Here is a 22,631-nt window from a genome sequence, read left to right as displayed (position 1 = left end):
TTATGCCTCGTCAGTGAGTGCGAAGGCAGAAAAAGAAGAAAATATATGAAAAAGATATAAATGTGAGATAATCACTTAGATATTGAATGGTCGGGACTGGTTCAATCTGGTCGAGGTGTTTCGCAAGGAGAATCATTTCTGTGAAGCAGTTACTATACGTATATCATAAATGTTTGCATTAGTAGTGCTGAGATGACATCGAAAGAGAAAATGAGAAGTATTTATTGTTTGTTAGCATGTGATAAGTTTAATGTGACACCTATATTGAATTGCAATTATCGCTTTACATTGGTTCAGAAACACCTCGTTTTCGTGTAAATACTTTTGTTGTTAGTGTTCTTAACTTTTCTGTGGAAGACCCAGGTTCGACTCTTAAATCACGTTAAAATGTATTCCAATAACTGGTAGTATTGTGTAAAAAAAAAAAAAAAAAAAAAACGTAGGGGGGAAGCATTCTACAAACATACAAGTTCTAAAATGTTAGCGTTTTAACGAAAGAGAAAAAAAAAGAAAAAAAAGAGAGAATCTTTGGATACATCTCATTGAGTTTAACAATGAAATGGCTGAATCCAGATTGTACCTATTGTTTTATTTTCCCTAACAGTGATATACATACTCGTAATAACTTTAATATCCGTATTCTAACTGCTGTTCAGTTGGCTTTCCTGGCAGGAAAATCAAAGCTATCCCTTCTCGCTGGGAATCGTTAATCGTTCTGTCCATCGGAGATGAGCAAGGATAATAACGGACTCTTATCAATGGATAACCAAACTGACTCTTAGTAAGTGGGATATTCTCAATGGGAATGCCTGTAAATGTTATTCCGTACGTTTAGATCGTAGTTACTAAACTAGTTTATACCCTGGAATGACATGAACAACGAAACAATATTCATCCATTATTAAGCAGCACACAATACATGTTTTCAGCGTCTTCTTACTAGATATTTTCATGAGTTATTCTGGTTATTTGCTTATTCTGTTTTCATTGCCATCATGAATAATTGTTAGAGAAGAAAGAAATGATCGGATTAATACTGGAAAATAGGTGCTGTTACTCCATTTAGAATACTTTTTCTTTCTTTCGAATTTTCGTATGAAGCGATTTCTCTTATGCATCCACCAACTATCCAACTTCTTGATTAATGCTTTTCTTTTGGTTGCATTTGTCGGTTGGGTATCCACTTTCGGCCAACACAAGTTATGATTGTGAAATGGACCCAGGGAGCGCCCTTGCGTTATTCAAGTATTTCGATATTTCCTGAATCATAACGTAATCTGTTTGATACATCTGGCCATCTGAGCCATATGAGGAATTCCATGCATTTTTTTTTTTGCGCTGGTTGAGACCATTGCTCCCAACTACTACTGAATTCTGTCTGTAGAAGTTAAGCAGTCTCTCTCCTCTCATTTATTTCGCGTAAATCATGTTTACCTGCTTCATTACTTTCCTGTCCTCCGGGAACTGCATTAAAATCCAGTACAATTACTCATCCGTCTGTCTTCTTACTGTCTATGATTTCATATATTTTCGTATGTTTTTTCTCCTTTATTGTGATGTGCACAGTGGTCAATGTGTATGTCTGATCACGGCTAGATCCTCGTTTGCTTTAAGAAGCTCTGTTGTGATTTATTGTAATCATATGCACTTCAACGCAAACAGTCACAAAGGAGTTTCTTAAAGCTAACGAGAATTTAGTAGTGATAGACATATGCCTCGTATTCGCTGTCGGAGTTCATCGTACGATCAATAAGTTCTTCGCTCATAACCTTCTCATTTCCCTAATATTAAATTGAGAGGTGTAATATTGGCAACAGACTTGGCTCGCGTGGAAATGTGGATAGAAGTTTAGTCGCGAAGGCACAGGAGAAGCTACTTTTAAAGAAGATAAGCCAGGCAGAAGTTGGAACGATAATATAAAACAGGGTTGTGGTAGAAAATGACAATAATCCTTATTAGTTCGGATGAGGTTTCGTTGCTGGACTTGAGAGTTTCTTAAGTCATAAGAATATTTTATATGACAGTATTGTGTAGTGAGTATAGTTTACTCAGAAGAATGTTTAATATCATTTAATAATTGAAATTCTCTTCTCACAGTCATACACCGATGGCAACATTTCATGATGCAAAACATAGTATTGTATACATGGATTTGGATGAGACCCGTATGCGCCTCTTAACAGTAGGACAGGATCGCCTGATAAAAGTGTGGGACATATCTGCCTTGCTGCAGTGAATGGGGGAATCTGCTGCATCATGTGTGTGAATATGTGTGTGCTTGCAGTGAAAAATTGTGTTTCGAGCTGTGTGCTTCAGTGTATGGGAAATATATAAATGAGACTGTTAATGAACAAAATATATTAAAAATGTGTATGTTGATTTGAAAGCAAGATATGCTATAAAAATCCATAATTTGATTAGAGAATGTAATATATGAATTAATATATATTAACAGACTTAATAAAATAACTTTGATTTGTATATAATGATGTAAAAAGACTGTATTATTTGTATCCAAAGAGTAAATTGTATTTAAACGTAAGGAATACTTTGTTTTCTTTAGTTGTTACCACTTCGTACGTTGGAACACATTTTGAAGAAACTTTAAATAGTGTATTGGCCTGTTTTCGGTGTCATACTTTTCTTTTTGGCTTAGAAAAAGTTAATTTCGAAAATTTTCGTTAATGTACTCTTTACACCATGGCCCGTAGTAGTGAGAAGCGCTTCATGTCTGCAAATATAATGAAATGCTGCTACTTTGAATATTATCACTGTGTTTATGTATGATTCTGTATTGTGATAATAATACTAGTGTCCATATGATTAAAACCATAATGACCAGAGAATGTTTAAAATAGAAACAGCAATCTGTATCTGAAAATGCAGTTTTAGATCGAAAGGAGGATATGGACATTAATGTTTTTAAAAAGCGTACTCCTAAATGTCCTGATCGCTGTAGAACTAAGTTTGTTCTTTTCGTTACTGGATTAAAGCCTATCTAACTCATACTCTGCTTCTAGCTGAAAAGCTCGGAAGAGGTGGTAGCTCTTATCACGAGAATTCATCAGTTGCACATATATAGGCAATCACCTGTCGACGTTAGGCTTACACTTGCTGATCATGGAAAACAGGGTGAAGAGGTAAATTGCGCTGTTGTAGATTGTTGATTAGCGGCAAAAATAACAAAACTATGACACCTCAGATTGATCTCACGTTTCGTTAGAATACATTTTTGTGAATACCCAATATTTATGTGACTATGTCATTGAGTTCGAAAAGGATTAGTCAGGATTAATAATTAGGTTTAGATCAGCATTAATGTTCGCAATAGTAGATACAACGTAGATCCACATTTTTGAATTTTTTTTCGGTGTAAGTTTAATGAAGTTTGTATCCTGAATGAAACTTCAATCAGTTACCTCTTATATCAGTTTACTTTTCAGCCAATCTTTATAATGTTTGGTTTAATTTTGTTTTGTTTCGAATCCTCGCTTTTATTTTCAATTATGAACTTATGAGACGTTTTCTGTTTAATACAATTAAATTGTTTTAAATGCTTTCGGTTGCTGTGGACAGTTGCCACAAGATTAAGTTCTTTTCAATATATTTAGGGAACAACTTGGGATTGCAAGTAGTGTTCTGATATTTTTTGTATACCTTATGACTTATAAAGGAAGACTAAGTTTAGGATACAGATTGCTGTTGACTATCTCTGTAAAACAAAAATAGGCTTAAATATTGCAAATGTTTGCCTTCGTAATACTATGTAGTCATATATCTTAATAATTTAAGAAACAGTTAATTTAAATATGCTTTAAATAAAAGAACATCCTATATTTTATTGTATATTAATCATAGTCATAAGACATTGTTACTCTGTTTATTCAGTTTTATTTAGAATGTTTGGTCTAAATATGCATCTCAAAAGCTGTAAGGAAATGATAGCAAGAAATCATTCTTCGTTTACTCTCGGTAGATGACATTTTGAAACTTTTTTTTTTTTTTTTTAATTCAAGGAAGTTTCTTAATTACTTCAATCAAATAACTTATCCCATACGTATCTTAGGGAAAGCTATAGGTACTACATTTCATAATAAGTAATACCATGCTCTATTATGTACTTGTTTATTTAGGGAGGTAGGCAAAATATATTTTTTATTCACAGTAAATCTTGCGAGATGTAAATTTGAAATGATAAAAGAGGAATAAGTACTATCAGATAATACTTCTGTTACCATCACCAGTGAAAAGAATTTTTTGAGAAGAAAATGAAGAAAAAATGTATATTTGCATATGAAAGTTTATATTATTGCCGGTTATGTATTTAAATAGTATTATAAAATAAGTGTAGGATTATTTAAAACTTTTTAACTGATTGTAGTTATCAAAACTGTATATAATACAGTACTTTGAAAAGCCACTCAGTAATATAAGTGCTAAATAATATAAGAAAAATATAACGTTGAAACTGAATGATAGACTCACGGAGAATCAAATCCTGGTCTCCCTCTTTGTTATATAGTTTTTCTCCAACATTTCATAAATGTATTCCTACTACAAATAATGTAACATGTAGTGGGGAAAAAAATCACGAAGAAGGTTAGAGTAATTATTCCACCAGAAGTTTTCTTTTCAAATAATGCAGCTAAATGTAATAATGTTGGAGTAATTTGAGATTTTTCGTTTGATAACTGATCCCTATAAAAGAGAAAAATTAATACTTTGAGTTAGAAAGAAATATTCTATAAACTGTTCATTCAAGAAAGCGTAACTTCAGTCCAATTAATTTTTTTTTTAATTTCTAGTGATTTTTTTAAAAGTTTTTTTTTTGTAACATCTCTGTATTGTTGAATGTGTTACAATACATGATATAAATAATTTAAAAAATTACATGCAAATAAGTACACATTAATTTTATTGTATTTATGATATTTTGTACTGTATTTTTGTTAGTAAATTAGCTTGTTACTAGAATAAGAATTCATTGTAAATAATAGTTGTATTTCTGTTTGCGTTAGTACATCTTATTCCTTGTTGCGTACGGAAATCATTACCTAGGCAGCGAATAATTTTTGGTTTGACTTTGTACCCATTGTGTGTTTTATCAATAATAAATTTAATGAATTCCAAAATCATTCATATCAACAGCAAACTTACAAAGGAGAGATTTTTATAATGAATTTGAGTGAAATATTCAGTTCAAGCAAAATACGTTGTATTGAGTAATTATCATTCCAGAATCTGCATGCATTCCTGTTTTTAATGTTAAGTGGTGGTCAAAGAAAATAGAGTTTTATTTTTGTGTTTTTAAAGTGCGCGATAATTTCTTGGATCTGTTCTTTACATGTCAACACAAACTCAGTTAACAGTTTGGAGTTTCGAATTGGGCAACATACAAATAGTTGGACTTCCACTTCTCTTTACTATGTTTAGGTGGTTTCTTAATCGCAGGATATATACTTAAATTATTACTGGCTGGATCTGCAGTCCGCTATTACTTTCTTTCACTGTTACGAAGCAAATTTAGGTTTTCATTTAATCATCATAGTTATGAAACAAAGTATTACTGTCGTATTTTCGATTTCTGTTTGTGCATCTTTTAATTTTACACTCACAAAACTATGCAGCAGAGTTACTGAAAAAGTTGTGAAAACAAATTTTGCTGTGTTACTTTCTTTGTTACCAACATTAACATGATTATTTATGAGAATATGAAAATTAGGATGGATATTTCGTTTTTTTGGTATTAAATAACCGAAATATGTATACAGTGTTCGATAATCTATTTCTAATATGGAAAGTAGCTGAATGATGATCTTGTGATATTTCAAGCAAGAAGAAACTACTTAAGTCGGGTATAAGTAACACCGAGTTGAATATTAGTAACACCGAGTTGTAGATCAAACTACATTAAAACGCTCTAATGGACTTCGTAACGTTTAAGAAATTTTAAGGTCGGTGTGATGGTTCAGTGGTCGAGTGCTTACTTCCGACGCATGAGGCATCCAACCAAGTTGACTTTGTGGCAAACACTGTGTGCATAGGTTTGCTTGGAGTTCTCCCGCTTTTGTCATTCCACTATTGTCATCTATCTCATCATTACTGTGTCCTTTAGCTCGGTGCGTTGGATGTTAAACTCAAAAAAGAGTTGAGTTGATTTTGAGTTTAACGTCCCTTTTCAGCAGCGAGGCTATATGAGACGTGGACCTACTGATTAACGTGGAATCCAAACCACATGAAAACTCAAAAAAGAAATGAAATTGTAGGTAGAAGCACGTATTCGAACGTTGATCTTGAGAAAAGCTGAATTGTGTAAATTTAAAAGTTGACACTTCATAAAACTTGAGACTTACTAAATTGTTCAGATTATTTTCAAAGTGTAATATATTGCCTGAAGGAATTTGAAATTGATATACCAAACATAGTGTAATTGATTTCATAGCGCGAATGTGTTTATTCTTTAACAAATAGTTGCTGTAAAGTTGAAATTTTCTTTATTCGGAGATTAATCTAAACATGCATAGAACATTATTAGAATATTATTTAAAAACATTCATAGAACAAGTAACCAAACCAGCTAGCTTAATGTAATTTTATTGCTCTTAACATATCATATTCCTTCGTATTCGAGTATTTGAAAGCAATATTCATGAGTGGAAGTCGAGAGATTGTTACAAATGATAATTAGGAAGTAATGAAACTACCCATATTTGAGTTAGAAAGAGGAAATATACATAGGTAGCAGTAGAAATACAGAATCTGAAACGGGATAGTCATACTGTTGCATGAAAATGCATGTTTCAGTGTGAAGTACAAAAACATTTTTTCTTGAACTATTGCTAATCTGTTCTTAAAATGTGTCATTTTAAAAATTTCTTCTGTTTTATTTTCATTTTGTAATGTGATTCTTTTATAGTGTTTAAACGTAACCAACTTCTATGAGTTACGTAAAAAAAAATGTTTATATTAAAAAACATAAGTCATGAATTCATGTAAAAAATGTTAAAGATATAGAAAAGATTACTGTAGAAGTCATTAGTCAGGTAAAGTCAAATCAGTAGATATGACTGCTCAAAGTTTATTCTGGTATTCGTGAAGTTCTTTGATATAAAGGTAGTATGTATTTGTTCAGCTCTGGATCTCGTTTAGAAAATAAAATATAAGTTCATTATGTATGTTAGGAGATGTACTTCTTTAAGTTTTTCTAGATCTTGTAACAAAAATTATTGTTTGAGGACTACATGGAATCAGCTCTTAACTTTTACTTAAAACAAAGTTTACGTCTACACGCTCTCAACTAAACTATACTTAGTTCCTGATTGAAAATGTATCTTAATTTTAGACACGCAAATTGAAGGTAGGTTGTTGTTTCTTTGATTTGAGCTTAACATTTCTTCGATGATTTAAGATTTTAAATTTAACCGTTGATACTATACAGTGTAAAGGGATTTCAATCTACGCATGTTTCACCGGAAATCAAATCTCAAGTTTGATTTGGAAATCCTGGACAAGATTAGAATATAAAATGTAGTGGGACACGTACAGAACGGAGAAGTCAAATTTGTATTGTACTGAATAGCAATAGTTAAATAAATTTAAAAATAAAATCCATTCATTTATAAGATTATGTAATACTGTGAGAAGTCATTTGAAAAATTCTCGGAATGACGCACAAACATATGGAAAATTGTGTTTATTTTGAAAATTGTATCTTAAACATTCATTTTGCCAATTTCAATCATACACGTGTGGTGAGCATTGTCGTAATGCGAGATGAGTTTCTTCTTGGATAAACCTGTCTCCTTTTAACTAGCAGTTACCTATAATGTGTCCTGGGAATATTGAAAGAATTTTTACAGTCCAAGGATAATTTTGGCAACCAACCCTCGACCCTAGTGCCTTCAACGGCTAGTCAGTAATGAGCTTCGGCTTTTCTCTCTCCCTCTCTCTCTCTCTCTCTCACACACACATACACACATTATATATATATATAATATGAATCAACTAGTCTTTTTTTCCAAATTGGTCTTTTGTTATTGAAATGAATAAGCTTTGCACAGTATTCAGTGATGGTGGTTTTACCAGATGGAAAATAATTACAAGGATATCTTTTCATCCTAAACTGCTTTGGTTCTGGAGTGTAGTAGTGTGGCCATGTTCACTTGCCGTAACGAAATATGGCCCATAATATTATCTTATAATAAAGTTACTTGGTTTGAAACTAATTCTTCCATATGTAGGTCATTCCCGAGAACTTTTGAAATGGCTATCATATATATATATATATATGTTATATTGAAATGGTGTGGAATTGATTTGAAAACGTATTCTGTGAATATTATTACTGCTTTGTTAAATTTTCTTTATGGTTCAGTCTTGTGCTCTCAGTTCGTGGAATATATTCATAAGTAGTCTTGATCTTGTACTAGCTCCCTGTATTGTGTAATAGAATCCAAGGCATCTGAGAAGAAAAATACCGAGATGTTTTAAGGACTATGTGATTATCATTAAATTGTGTTGTAATTTAGCAATCTTATTTGATTCTTTTGTTGTAAGCAAAACTAAAATAGATGTAATTTATAGCAAGTATCGTACATAGATATTAAAATAGTATGGTTGTGATATTTGTTTCCAATGTAGAATCCTAGATGTTGTTTTGTTCATATTATGATACGAAATGCAAAACCCGTGATTCAAAAAGAAAGCAAGTTTTATGCCAGAAATTTTGTGTCTGCAGTGTCATCCATCGAATATCATATCATGTACATATAAAATACATATATTGATATGTATGTCAGTTCATAGTGTTTTGTCCTCTTATTACTATTTTTGGTAATATCATGTCAATATCGCAAGTTTTTAGGATTATTCCTTGCAGTGAAATGATGATATAGCTAAAAAGCCAACTTGTGTAAGTGTGCCTTTATTTTTCTATTTCAGCGTTGCAACATACTGTACACAAATGATCGTGTGCTTTATGCTGAAAAAAAAAGTTTCATATCTTTTTGGTGTCAACGGTGGTGTTCCTAATTTTGTTTTCTGCCGTTTTATTTTACTTTTTAAGGTGTTGAATGATACTAATAGTGTCTGATCTCTCCATTATGATGTTTTTTTTTTCATCAGAAGCTTTTTTTTCTTACTTTTTAATTTGCTTTGTACGCAGTTTGTTGTTTAGTCATGTGTTTCACTGATTCTGACTGATAATCACTTAAGAGATCACTCATATCATTGTAGTGTAGAGACCAGGGTTTCGTTTCGTATTTTAAATCAAGTAGTGATTATTAAACATTGATTAAAGTCATATTGTGAGAGTAAATGTAGGTGAATGTGTAGTATGCGAGTTATATATCAACCACATTTGGCATATGTGTATTAATTAAAATTTGCGAAATGTGTAAAGAGAAAATAATGGAAGCTTGTAAAAAAAAAACTAAAAAATATTATTTTAGATCTTTTAGGTGCTTTCCTATGTTTTGATGATAATATCCTCCTATGAGCTCTATGGTAAGTACTTTTTCTAAAAGTTACTTGTGTATATACTTCTTGCGAATAAAATGTTATATTCTTCCGTATAATTTTCATGAAATGTGGATGTCAAATGTTATGTACGCCATAAGTAAAATTAAATACATAATGAAGTAAGTACATTAAATGTTTTCGAAACTTGAGAAAGTAGAGTAAATCTTAAGGTTGATTTGAAGAACAGCGTCTTTGCAGTTATTCATTGACATGCTTTATCTAATGCTATATGTAGAATGGAATGATTACAAAATAACGTTCCTCGTAGAATATCATTTTATATTGTATTACACTTGGGATAAAAAGTAATTGTAGAGCGATTTGATATTGTTTCCATTCAGAAAGTCTAATTTTGTAGATCTGATATTTCGCCGGAAAAATATAAGAATGCGAAATACGACTATCAAATTTTGAGAAGAATGGAGAGCCTACATTGCAAAGCGAAATTAAACATTTATTTCGAACAAGACATTTGGGTGTAGTCTTTCATGTCTGATAAGTTATGAAATGATGTTCAGATGTCGCAGAATTTTTATCAGTAGGTCTTTCTGTTTACATTTAAGTTGTTATTCTTAGATTGATATCTATAATGTGTCTGATGAAGGCAATATTACATTGCCGAAACTGCTACACACGTGTTATTAATATATATAATGCTTTGGTCACTTAAGTTTTGCTTTAATAATACATGTCGAATATTTCCCAAGCTGTAATTCGTTTTTATAATTATCTATATATCTCAATGCATAAAATGTGGATAAGATGTTAGATGTACAAAATTAAGACTAATTTTGTGAACAAGATAGCATCGTTCTTTAAGAGGTCACCTCTTTATTACTATCAAAGTAACAGAAAACAAAATCTATGAACTCTAGTGCCTGATATAATATGAAAATACAGTGCATAACGCAGTTTTGAATAACTCTGGTTTTGCTCTAACGTGTCTTTAATTACTTACATTTATCCACGAATTGTCCTTATATTTGCAATTTTTTTTAAAACAACCAAATTTTTATTGTTCACCAGCTGTAAACACCCGTCGTCTTTCTTCAGAACCTGGATAAAAGAGTAATAATAGTCCATTGCCCGGTTATTTATCCTCTGCTGTTATGTAAGCCTGTGTAACCAATGTAGGTTGCACACATGCAAGGCGTTTTTTTTTTTTTTTTTTTTTTTTAAAGAAACTACGAGAAACGTGCATACATTCCCCCCCCCCCGCCCCAAATCCAACTCCCAGAGACCAAAATCGGAAAAAGAGCTTCGTATTCGAGTAATTCTAATGAAGATGTATCTGGCTACAAAATTTGGTGGCTCTAGGTAACTTTTATATGCGAAAAGCCGCATTATTATTATTATTATTATTATTATTATTATTATTATTATTATTATTATTATTAAAGTTTGTTCTACATGTTGGTGGTGAACAAACTCAATTTTAACCCATTGCAAATAGACTTCCAAAAACACGGCTTTGAATAGCTCGGAACTAATTATCAGCGTTATGCAGGTTATTCGTGACTTCGGAATACTACGGAACTAAGTGAGCAATATCTAGAGTTGTTCATTATAACTGCGTAAGTGGTCAACCAATAAGTGTTATCAGATAAGGGCGATCAATTGGCAGTTATAATAAATATGTCAGACACTAACCATTTCGTTTCATGTTACTATAAGGTGCTACATGTTTATCGCATTTGAGTCCCTAATTTTAACATTGCTTTATGTTTTTTCGTCACTTTAAATAAAAACAAATATTTAATCACAGTGTTCGATTTAAGGGTAATCCATTTTAAAAGTGGTGTTGGATTTAACGGTAATTCTGAGGGTGGGATTCTTTACGATTTACTAAAAAATCGCGTGAATTTAGAAAATATTGAAATAAATTTTTAGAGGTGAAGAAATTGTTACTGCCTCTTTTGATTAAATCAAATATTCCATTTGCTGAAGTTTTAATAACATTACAAAACAAGATTTTATTTATGAATTTGAAGCATATACAACAGTAACGCCATGCTTACGTATATGTTACCCCATATTCAGTCTCGATGCTGGGATTAATAACACGATTATGGTTATCCAGATTATTTTATATGGTTTAGTTAAAGTCAAACTGTCACTAGTCATACATGTGCTTCTATACCCAGCGTAGAAGGTAACTTCCAAAAGTGCCATCCTGTGTATAGTAAGCTAATGTACTTACCACAGAGTTTTTTTTTTTTTCTTTGGTTTGTTTTGTTTTTTTAACATTGGCATTTTCTAAGTTATATTACGTAATACTGCAATTTTCATAGATCATTTGTGTCAGCGCATATTGAATATTTAGATATGGTTAAGATTGTGAAGTTAAATGATTAGTGATGATGGCTGAGGTGCCTGGTCAGAGATTCTACATGTATTGTAAAGAAATGTTAGTAACATCTTTATGACAATAAATAAGGAAGATGTAGCTTCTTGTACTATTGGTAAGGAACGGTGTTTTTATGTGGACCAGAAGATGAGTACATACCATTATTGAAATGAAGATCGTACTTGCCTTCACATTCAAACTACAAATAATCACATGTGTGTATATATATATATACTGGTCTAGTCAATTATGGCGATCAATTATTACAATCTCTCTAGATAGTGGCGAGGGAAAGTTGTTTAAAAAAAGTACTTTTTTGCACTGAAAATTAGATATATATACATATATCTATAAAAGAAAAATTCTTCCATATTTTATATGTTAGGTATACATATACATATATATCTTTTGTGTCAATTATATGGAATATGAGTAAAAAATTCTTGTAAATTGCGGCCGCGAATGTGTAAAGTGACTTTTAATCTTTGGTTATTTTGTAATTGCATTGTAATTTTCGCAGCACTTGTACTCAAACAAACATGTGCATATAGGTTGGAATAAATATTAAAATTGAACCAATACTGTAAAAATATATGTTGAAAAGCATCTTTATGATGACGCTTCTAATCTATTTTTTTCTCTAATTTGTGAATTTATTTCAAAATATGTAAATAAAAAGCTTTTCTTTAGGGGAAAAGAGACGAAGTTGTTTGTACGAAAAAATAATTTTGTTGTGTCTTGTTACACCTCTATGTGAATCCATAGATGCGATAACATTAATTTTTTCCATTGTAAAGTTGGGTGTAGACAGTATACCACTTAGCAATGTACGCTTTGTAAACGTTCGTACCACAGCTTCTAAGTGATTCATTTAGTGGTGGGTATGTGAGCTCGTTTTAGTAACCGGTTCGCTACGTCCTAGTTCGCTGTAAACATGGTTCATTTAATTCGTTTGTTAGCGAGGAAAGGATTCTCACCATTACATGAATATTGTAGTTTGTGAGTTCATAAGTGATTAAACCGAATGGGAGCAGGAGGGAGTACGTAGACCATAATACTAGTAGAAAGTGAAAAATTAATACCCAAAATAATGTTTCTCTGTGAATTAAATTTTATTCACACCCCAAAAGTTATTAGTGTACATAATGTTTCTCTGTGAATTAAATTTTATTCACACCCCAAAAGTTATTAGTGTACATGGTCATGCGCAGAGTTCTACACAGAAAGAGTGTAGGATGTGTCAAAAACCATGTCGATATGATGAGTACACTAGCTGTAACGCACGTCTGCAATGAAGGTGTTCCGAGGATTGTAGATAGAGTATACACTGCCTACTGCCCCACAAACACTAAAGGAGGGCAGATCTGATGATTATACAGGCCAGGGGAGCTGATGCACATCTTGGAGAGCGCATTAGATAACACGAATGGAGTGAAAACAGGCATTGTTCTGTTGTAGGAGAGTATCTCCGTTGGTCCAGAAACAGTAACAGAACGACTTGGATATTCTGGATGTACATTGCATTGACATGAACTCTAAATGAATACCAGAGACAAACAATTATTGAAGGCTATTGACTTCCAATACCATGATACCTGGCGTTAGTCCTATGTATCGCTTCTACCAGTCTTACCTGATTGATTCTTAACCTCCAAACGACCATTATTATATCTGAAAGAGATTCGACTCTAATCACTGCACTTTGTCATTCACTGTATTGCTTCTTTCGCAACACCATTGAGGTTGAATCTACAATCACGAAACAAGAAGCAAAGTTGGTGAAGAGGCATCCGTGATCATAGTCTTGTTTCTAGCGAAAGGAGACAAATGGTCCTAGTTTAGACACTAATGTGACATTGATTCTAATCTGTATTCAGAAGTCGTGCAATCCACAGCGGACTGTCTGATGTAGCGTTTTGTTGTGCGTACATCTGTATATCATTGCCATACACAACCAAGCTGATATACATGTACACTCATGTCCAAAATGATTGTCGCATATCTATAACTGTCTTCTTGTAAGAATATAATTTGATAATGATTTTGCAGGGTACTTTTAATACTGATACTGTGTGTATAATCGGGAAATGTATATTTGTGGTAAATTTCATAGGAAAAGAATTATAAATACGAAAATTAGAATGAGTAAAACAAAATGATGCTAATGGACAAGAAAGTTTTATTTTCATTTTATTGCTCTTTTGACATGAAATTTGCCACATACATGTCTTTGCCAATTATACACATACTAACATTATAAGAAATACCGGGCGAATTCGTTATCAAATTATATTCCTACAAGAAGATATTTATAGACATGCGACAATAATTTTGGACATGAGTGTACATATTTCTCGGAAAGACGGCAACAAAGTTAAGAATCATTATTCATTTTCCATGCAACGTTTTGGGTAATTCAACCGAACTACATCTGCCTTGCGCAAACTGTTAATGAACTGAAGTTACCTACGCCGTTTCGGCAAACACTGTTCATAACTTGAAATTTAAGTCTGAAGAGGAAACTAGTCTTTTTGTAGCTGTCACATGCAGTCTCCAATGTACACTTACAATTTGTCCTACAACACGGTGCTGGAACACTATACACTCCTCTGGTACGTTATCAGCTACTACTATGAGGTAGAAACGGGAAGGGGGAAAGACATAGACTATATATGTATGTTCCTAGTGTGTCATGGTAGATTGCTTGTAAACGAGTTCTTTTCCCGAAAGAAGCTGAATGCATATGCATCTAGTTCGCAAACTGGAAAGCCACTGAACTAATTCATAAGCAAATTTCAAGTTTTGTTAGTATAATTCCAATTATCTGAACTCCAATCATCGGAATCAATATCAGGGTATAAAAAATATTTTCAAAAAGAAAGAAAAAATACTGAAATCTGAACAGTTCGTTGGAAATATAAAATTTCCTGGAAATTCCTATTTAAACCAGCGTTAAAATTTATATTTGATTAAAATTTTCTGTGTTATTTTAAGTTGTTTGTAGTAAAAATGTTCCTATTTTCAACATATATTAGGCTCGGCTTTTTATTTAGCAAAAGCGATTTTAGATATTTTTTTCAATCTCATAGCATAACTTCCTCTTAAATGATTTTCTCAATTCGGATTCCTGCACATCCTGGTCACGTTCGGAACTCATTAATCCGAATAATCGGAGTTTCAGTGTATTTAGTAACGAACTGGCAGCTGGTTTGCTAGTTCTAGATCTATATCGAAGAAAGAAAGAAAGAAAAAAAAAAAAAATCCCAAAAGACTTTGGCCGATGAGATCGCGCACATTCAAACCAGTAGTGACCTGAGAAGAGATTGATTTGATGCCCGTGGGAGAACGTAATTTTCGGAGTTGACAGATTATAGTGAGATAAATTTCTAAACAACTGGAATTTGAAAGTAACTAACTCCGGTATAAATAGCCAGTGGTAGCCCAATGTTAGGACCACTTATTACGTTGAACGTGTGCTGTCTGATCGGCCTAGTAATTCATGGACTATAAATCGCTGCGTTTCAGCTGACTCAAATCCAGGGATTCCCAAAAGAGGGAGGAGTGTATCATTAGAATTTTAGGGAATACTGCTACTAATAATAAGCATTTTAATGTGTTCGGAGCTAAAATTCTGATATAAAAGAAAATTACGTATAATCAAGGGGGACGGGGGAGATTATTATTGACAAAGTTTGAAGTAATATTGCTTGTTTAGGACACGTTCATTGGCCATTGGGGCGGGGAGGAGGAAACGTGCTTTAAACGAAAAGGTATTGAAGTGCAAAAAAATGGTTGGTTGTGAATTTCTTTAACCTTTGGCTTGATTGCCACCTTGCAAATTAACGTATGTGGACAATGTAGCTTCCAATACTATAGAAAAATCTGTAGACTATACTAAATTATATGCTCCCTATTTCAGTAAAAACCTGTTTACAGAGAAATTTGTAGACCAGGCAATGCAGATGGGAATGCACTCCAATGCGAAAGAACCTCGTTAATTTCCTTTGTAAATCTTATTATGTAGGAAAAGCCTTGTGTCAACATCCTAAGGTAAGCATATATATTGGTTTCGCAGCCAAACTGAATGGACGTGTTGTTATTATTCCAGGCCATTAAATGAGGTTGGCATAACAGTAGTTGTTAGCTCTTTTGGCTTTATAGGAAAACTACTCATGTAGACCAGAAGCATTTTCGATGTTCAAGCATTTAGTCTGCAAACGATTTTTTTATTTGTTGAGAACGGATTGTTTTGTTTTGTTTCTTCTGCAATAATATTTCAGGTACGTGCCTATCTAAAATTCGGTGACATGAACTGGTTCAGTGAAAGAATTACTTCGTTTGTCAACTATACAACACCAATCAGGGTTTGTATTCATTCTGGAAAATCTGTAAGTTTTCCTTTTTCAACTACTGGCATGGAATTCCTTATCTTTCCGGCAGTTTTTGAGACTTTCTGATTTAAGTTTTCATCAACTTTTTGATGTGCACATACTAAATCATTAGACTAAATTATTTGACACGTAACTTATTAGGTCTATTGTGATTCAATTGTTCTTGTTCGTTTTGTTCTTTTACTCATTGAAACCTATTGTGCGAGAAGAAGAGCCAATTTATTAATATTTTGAACATAAATATTAGGATAGCGAAATGTTTTACTGTGGTTATTCGTCCTGGCTGTATTAAGTGTAGTGCAAACCATTTTGAAATCTTACTTTGCAAGAGAAATGAGAGAAAAATAGATTTTGGTGTTCAAACTGGAAACTTAATATTTTTGAATGCTTCGTTAAAAGTAATCTTGACCATGGTGTGATAGGTTACTCTGTGAAGTTGTAGTGTGTTCTTCGAAAGTTTTTCTCTTTTTTAAGAAAAGGATAAACCCTGAATTAGTGTTTCTCAGTGAATTGATCTTTCTATATTTCTTTTCTATAAAAATTTGTTATTTGATACTCAAATCTACTAAACCAAACAAGTCACTTGAGATAACATATACCGGGCAAGTCAAAATGATGGACTCAATTTCAGAAATGTATTCTGTGAAATCTAATAAACATATGTTATTATGTGAAGAAAGGTAAACTTCCAGAGTTTTTTTCAAACATATCACAAAAGTTCCATGTGAGCACCTCGTGTAACACGGCACACATTAACACTGCAGTGGTCACGTAGCCCGCTGGAACGGCATTAGTCGCGTGGAGGCCTCCATTTAAAATTTAATATATTTTACTGTTAACTTTATACAGTTAACGTTTATTGGGTGTGAATTGTATGTCAACCTATTATTTAACTACTTTTAAATGAAATATCAAATATGATCTATTAAGATAGTATATATATTTTAGTAATAAATCGTAATAACAACAGAATGTACTGAAATGGTGAAAAAACAAACCGTCTGGAGGACTTGATGTCCATGCGATTACTCTAGTGTTAAGCCGATAGTCTATCTCCTCCCAAACTTTTTGTAGACAATATCAGCAATCAATTTCATGCCCGCTGCTGACTCTTAGCGGTAGAAAGAGGAAACACTGCCTGGAAACTAAACTTTGAAAGTTAAATCTTTCGAAGCGCATGTCTCACAATAAAATATGTCTATTAGATTTCACAGAATAAATTTTTGAAATCGGGTCCATCATTTTGACTCTCTCTGAATACCAGGTAGTAATCAAGGTTTACGATAGCTATGTTCGTCGTGTAAAATTAACCATTTACAGCATTTCGTAGGTTCACCGAACTTACGTTATATCAGCGTTTCCCAACCTTTTTCAACTTGCGGCACACTACGGGTGTTACTTGGATTCTCGCGGCACACTTATAGGCATCATTATTTGTAAATATAAAACACAGTGGTATTTTTTCTGTGATCATTGATCTCCTCACAGAGAAGAAAGCTCTTTCACTGTTTTTTTCCCCTTTGGTAAATCATCATGCTTATTTTTCATTCTAATTAGAAATAGAAAACAATTGCAATGAAATATTGAACTCAGGTTTTCAAAATACGCTTTCTTTTTAAAAACTGTATCCAACCTTTTACTAAGAAGGAAGATCACTAAATAACGAACGAACAAACAAATCTCTTTTACTTTTAAAACACAAATGTAGGTAATTTGTCGAAAGGATTGAATGATATTTTAAATTTTCAAGTTACGAAATAGTCTGCAACAATAAAGAAGCAGTAATGGTTATAACAATTATAACAAATACTTTTTTCAACATTAGAAATGCAGAGAACAGTAACCCGGTATCAAACTTAAAATTGTAGATTCAAAGTGGAGGTTCATAGTAATGTGAAATACAAATATACATTTTTCCCTACGTTTTGCAATGTGATTGCTATCAAATTAATAATTTTGTTTCGATTCCTCGCGGCAACCAGCGGCCCATTCACGGCACACCAGTGTGCCGCGGCACACCGGTTGGGAAACGCTGCGTTATATTATTATTTTATTCATTGTCCTTATTGTGTAATGAACATAACTGATATCCTTGTAAATGACTGACAAAAAGAACTTGATAACGAAATTCCACAGTACACTTAGAACTATTACTTGAGAATCGCAAGAATGTAGCTCCGTAATATTTTTGGGAGAATTGTTACTGTGCTAAAATTCAGTTATCCATGAAAAGAAATTTTACGCCTTATTTGGCGCAAAAGGAAGGAAGCCAAAACTATTGCACAGACAATGTTACTTGTCAATACATTGATAATACTAGGCTCAACATTTTTGAGTTCAAAAATATTAAACTTTTTTCCTCCCTTTCAGTTTGCTAACATTTCGTAAAATAAATATGCCGTTGAAAGTTAGAGAAACAATAGCCTAGGTCTTAGATCAAGAGTTTCGAGTAATTGTGCCATGATTGAGTTTGATTCTGTGGCTAGAAAATTTAATTCTTCACAAAAAAAGATTACTGTAACACCACATACATCCACTTTACAAACGAATGTGGTTGTCGTAAAGAATAAAGGAAAATCAAAAACCAAATCCTAAAAATATAAAATAAATATATTTAACCATTGTCAGAAGAAGAATATTTCTCACAATCTGGCATTCCGTTGTCTCCCCTTGTGTTATTTTTGCACCCCGCAGGTGCTATAGGTGGACAGTCATAAGTCTTAGAGTCAACACACAGTTGGCCATTAAACACTTCATTCCCAGGACATGTTAACACAGTTTTCATGCCGTTTATACAAAAGAAATAATTATGACAGTTAGATTCAAAGTCTTGATAGAACCCGTTGCCACGTTTATTGCAGTCAGAACTGGCAAATTGAGAGGAGGTAGTAGTATCAAAATCTGGACACGAGAATTTTCTAAAGTCCACACACTTTTCTCCATTAAATGCTTGATCATCTGGGCACGAGAACATCTTAATCTTTTTCTGATCACTGCACAGATAATAGTTTTTGCATCCAGTGGAGGAATCTGGGTAATACCCGTCTTGTCTACCGATGCAGTGTTTCATTGTATTTGGACACCGATACGAGGAGGCATCAACGCAACGTCTCCCGTCAAACACTTTCACTCCAGCACACGTAAGAGTAGTGATTTTATCACCATTAAGACAATAAAAATATTTTCTGCATTCTGAATCCTCATCGGGATGGTAACCATTGGCTCTACCTTGGCAGTCTTTCGAAGAGAACGAACATTCATAGCGAGATGGATCCACACATTCTTTCCCGTTGAATACAAAATTTCCTGAGCACACGTAAGTGATTTTAAGGCCGTTAGAGCAATAGAAATAACTTCTGCAACCAGACGAAAGGTCCTGATAGTAACCGTCCGGTTTTTCAAAACATGAATCTGGTTCTAGACTTGGACAGAGATAGTCTTCACTGCTAACACATTTTTCTCCGTTAAATACCTCATCAGGAGCACAAGTTAGCAAAGTTTTATACCCGTTTGTACAATAGTAATATTTCTGACAATGTGAAGCACGGTCTTGATAGAAACCGTCTTCAAGAGCAGCACAGTCTGACGATAATTCAGGTCCTTGGCACAAATATTTAGATGATTCCACACATGTTTTACCATCAAACACTTTGTCACTCTCACAAGTGCTTCTGTAAGCAACACGCTGTCCGGAGCAGAATACATATTCCTTACACCCTGTTGCATAATTTGTCCTGAAGCCATTTTTCTGTCCAGTGCAAAGATTACTTCGAATGGCAGACGCAGTTGATGCTAATATGATGGGTGTTGTAGGGCAGGTAAACAGGGCAGAAGGGATACACATTTTGCCATTGAAGAGTGTTCCTTCAGGGCAAGTTCTACGCATAATCGTCCTCTGCTCCATGCAGTAATAATAATCTCGACAACCAGAAGCAAGATCTGTGTGATAACCGTTAGCTGCATCAACGCATAAATTATTTTGTTCTTTTTCACTACAAGAAAACGAGGCAACACACTGTCGACCATCAAAACCCAGGTTATTTGGACACTGTAAACTTGCCATCTGCACACCACCTTTGCACAAAAAGTATTTCTTGCATCCGGATTCTATATCTGGATAATAACCATCGGGTCTCTGGAAGCACTGAAAAGCTTGACTTGAAGAAGGAACTATTTTGGCGACTGCTGTAGTGTCTGGGCTAGAGCATTTGACATCACTTGCTGGGAGACAAGCTCGGCCATTGTAGAGCTGACCTGATGGACATCCAAAGACATCTCGAACTACTCCACCGTGGCATTGGAAGAAGCGACGGCATTCGTGTGTGGAATCCTGGTAACGCCCATTTACCCGACCCGTACATATTGGCTCGTAGCAAATGGTAGGAGCTGAACTGCAAGCCTGTGAAAAAGAACATATTTTGTGACAATGATTTAGGAAAATATATCTGCATATATAGACTACAATTTAAAATATTATAAAGAAATTTCCCCATGGAAGTTGCTGGACTCCTACCGGGAACCTCCCTAGGTGGCGGATAGGGCCGGCAAATATGGCGGGTACCGGAAATCACCGGAGTCGACCAAAACCAGACTTCTGCCTGGTAGATAGTAGGAGATCTACAAAGGCTACGGGAAGAAGATCCCGACAGAAAACTCTGGTCCTCATGTTGGCGGTTGTGTGTAGGGCTAACAACTCTACCACGGAAAACCATACTGCAGAAATAGAAGTCAGCGCTCAGAGTTGGAAAGGAGCAGTAGATACAACAGAGCAACGGAAGAAGGATATAAAGACAGGAACATGGAACATACGAACCATGCTAGAACTTGGAAAAATAGAAGAGATCTCAAAAGACAACAGAAAAAAAAAAACGGATATAGTGGCATTACAAGAAATTCGATGAGTAGGCAACAGTAGAATATATAAAAAGAACAATACTTTCTGTTACACCGAAAATTGGACAATATGGAACCGGATTCATGATAGGTAAACATTTAAGAGACAGAATACTATAATACACGCCAGCCAGTGAAAGAATATTAGAATAAAAGGAAATTTCAGAAATTATACAATAATTACAATCCATGCCCACACTCAAGAACTAGACACTGCGAAGAAAGAATTTACGAAAACTTAGAAGAAACTTACAAAAACACCTAAATATGATACAATAATAGTACTGGGCGATTTCAATGCTAAACTAGGAAGCAAAGATACAAATACGAAAGTTACTGGGAAAAATATACTGTATGCAGAAAGGAATGAGAATGGACATCTGTTAATCCAATTTGAAATAAGGAATCAAGCAATAGTAAGAAGTATAAGTTTCCCACACAAAGAAATACATTTAAGAACCTGGAAATCTCTTGATAATAACACGATAAACCAAATAGATCGTCCTTATCAACAGCGGATATGCATCCTCCATTATAGATGTTAAAGAGTCTAAGGGGTCGAAGCTGCAATACAGACCACTTTTAATTAACCCAAAATTAAGACAAAGAATATGCAGTGAACAACAACAGAATACCGTTACAAATGAGAAATAGAATACAGAAAAATTAAAAGTCAAAGAACTCGATAAATTTAAGAACATGATTGAAATAATGTGTGGAAAAAAGGCAGAAAAAGAAATTCAATAATAGAAAAGAAATGGGATGTTGTAACAGTAATAAAGAAAGCTGCGAAATAATTGGACTAAAGAAAAATGGAAATAAGGTAAAATGGTTTGATGAATGTGAAGAAATAACCAAAAAGTAAAGCCAGAAGGAAAATGCTACAAAGGGAGATACGGAGTGACTCGAAAGGTATAAAGAGTTCAGAAAACAAGCGAAGAAGGTTTGTGAAAAAGGAAAAGAAAGAGATAATGAAAGGTATAATAGACGAAATAGAGAATTTAAATAAAATTCTGTATAGCAATGAAGAGAATGAAAAGATATCAGTCGAAAATGATAGGATACAAAAACGAGAAAGGAGAAATAGTGAGAGAGAAAGAAAAACTAATGGAAATATGGACAAAGTATTTTAAAGAATTATTGAACCCTCAGGCACAGATAGAAGAGCAACAGTAGCAAATAGGTAAAGCAAATGAGGCTAAAGCCAACAAGAAAGCAAAATCTGAGGAAGAAGTTGAAGCAGCACCCTCGAAGAAAGATAGAAGATATGATTAGTAAACTGAAGAACAGTAAGATCCCAGAAGAAGATAGCATACTCATAGAATTAATAAAGCACGCAGAACCTAACTGAAATAAAGAAATATATGATATAATCCAACAAATCTGTGCAGAAGATGATACAGAGGAAGATAAGGATAATACATCCTCTGCACAAAAATGGAGATAAAATGAAATGTAAAAATTATAGATGAATCATGCTA

At 33.5% G+C, this 22,631-nt stretch overlaps 2 protein-coding genes across 2 annotated transcripts in view; one reads left to right on the top strand and one right to left on the bottom strand.

Moving 5' to 3' along the window:
* Wdfy2 (WD repeat and FYVE domain containing 2) overlaps positions 1-6,195 on the top strand; it is a 43,498-nt gene extending 37,303 nt beyond the window's left edge. The window contains exon 7 of the mRNA XM_081768459.1: positions 2,098-6,195. Coding sequence (XP_081624585.1) covers positions 2,098-2,236 — 139 coding nt within the window. The 3' untranslated portion in view covers positions 2,237-6,195. The remainder of the gene's footprint in view (positions 1-2,097) is intronic.
* Positions 6,196-18,871: 12,676 nt separating this feature from the next.
* LOC145692139 (uncharacterized) overlaps positions 18,872-22,631 on the bottom strand; it is a 46,651-nt gene continuing 42,891 nt past the window's right edge. Inside the window, exon 6 of the mRNA XM_081767439.1 lies at positions 18,872-20,656. Coding sequence (XP_081623565.1) covers positions 18,872-20,656 — 1,785 coding nt within the window. The remainder of the gene's footprint in view (positions 20,657-22,631) is intronic.

Source organism: Thermobia domestica, chromosome 8, assembly GCF_964235325.1.
Source record: "Thermobia domestica chromosome 8, izTheDome1.hap1.1, whole genome shotgun sequence".
Lineage (NCBI taxonomy): Eukaryota > Metazoa > Arthropoda > Insecta > Zygentoma > Lepismatidae > Thermobia > Thermobia domestica.
The sequence above is the reverse complement of the archived record's forward strand: the minus strand, read 5'-3'. Positions and strand labels throughout refer to the sequence as shown.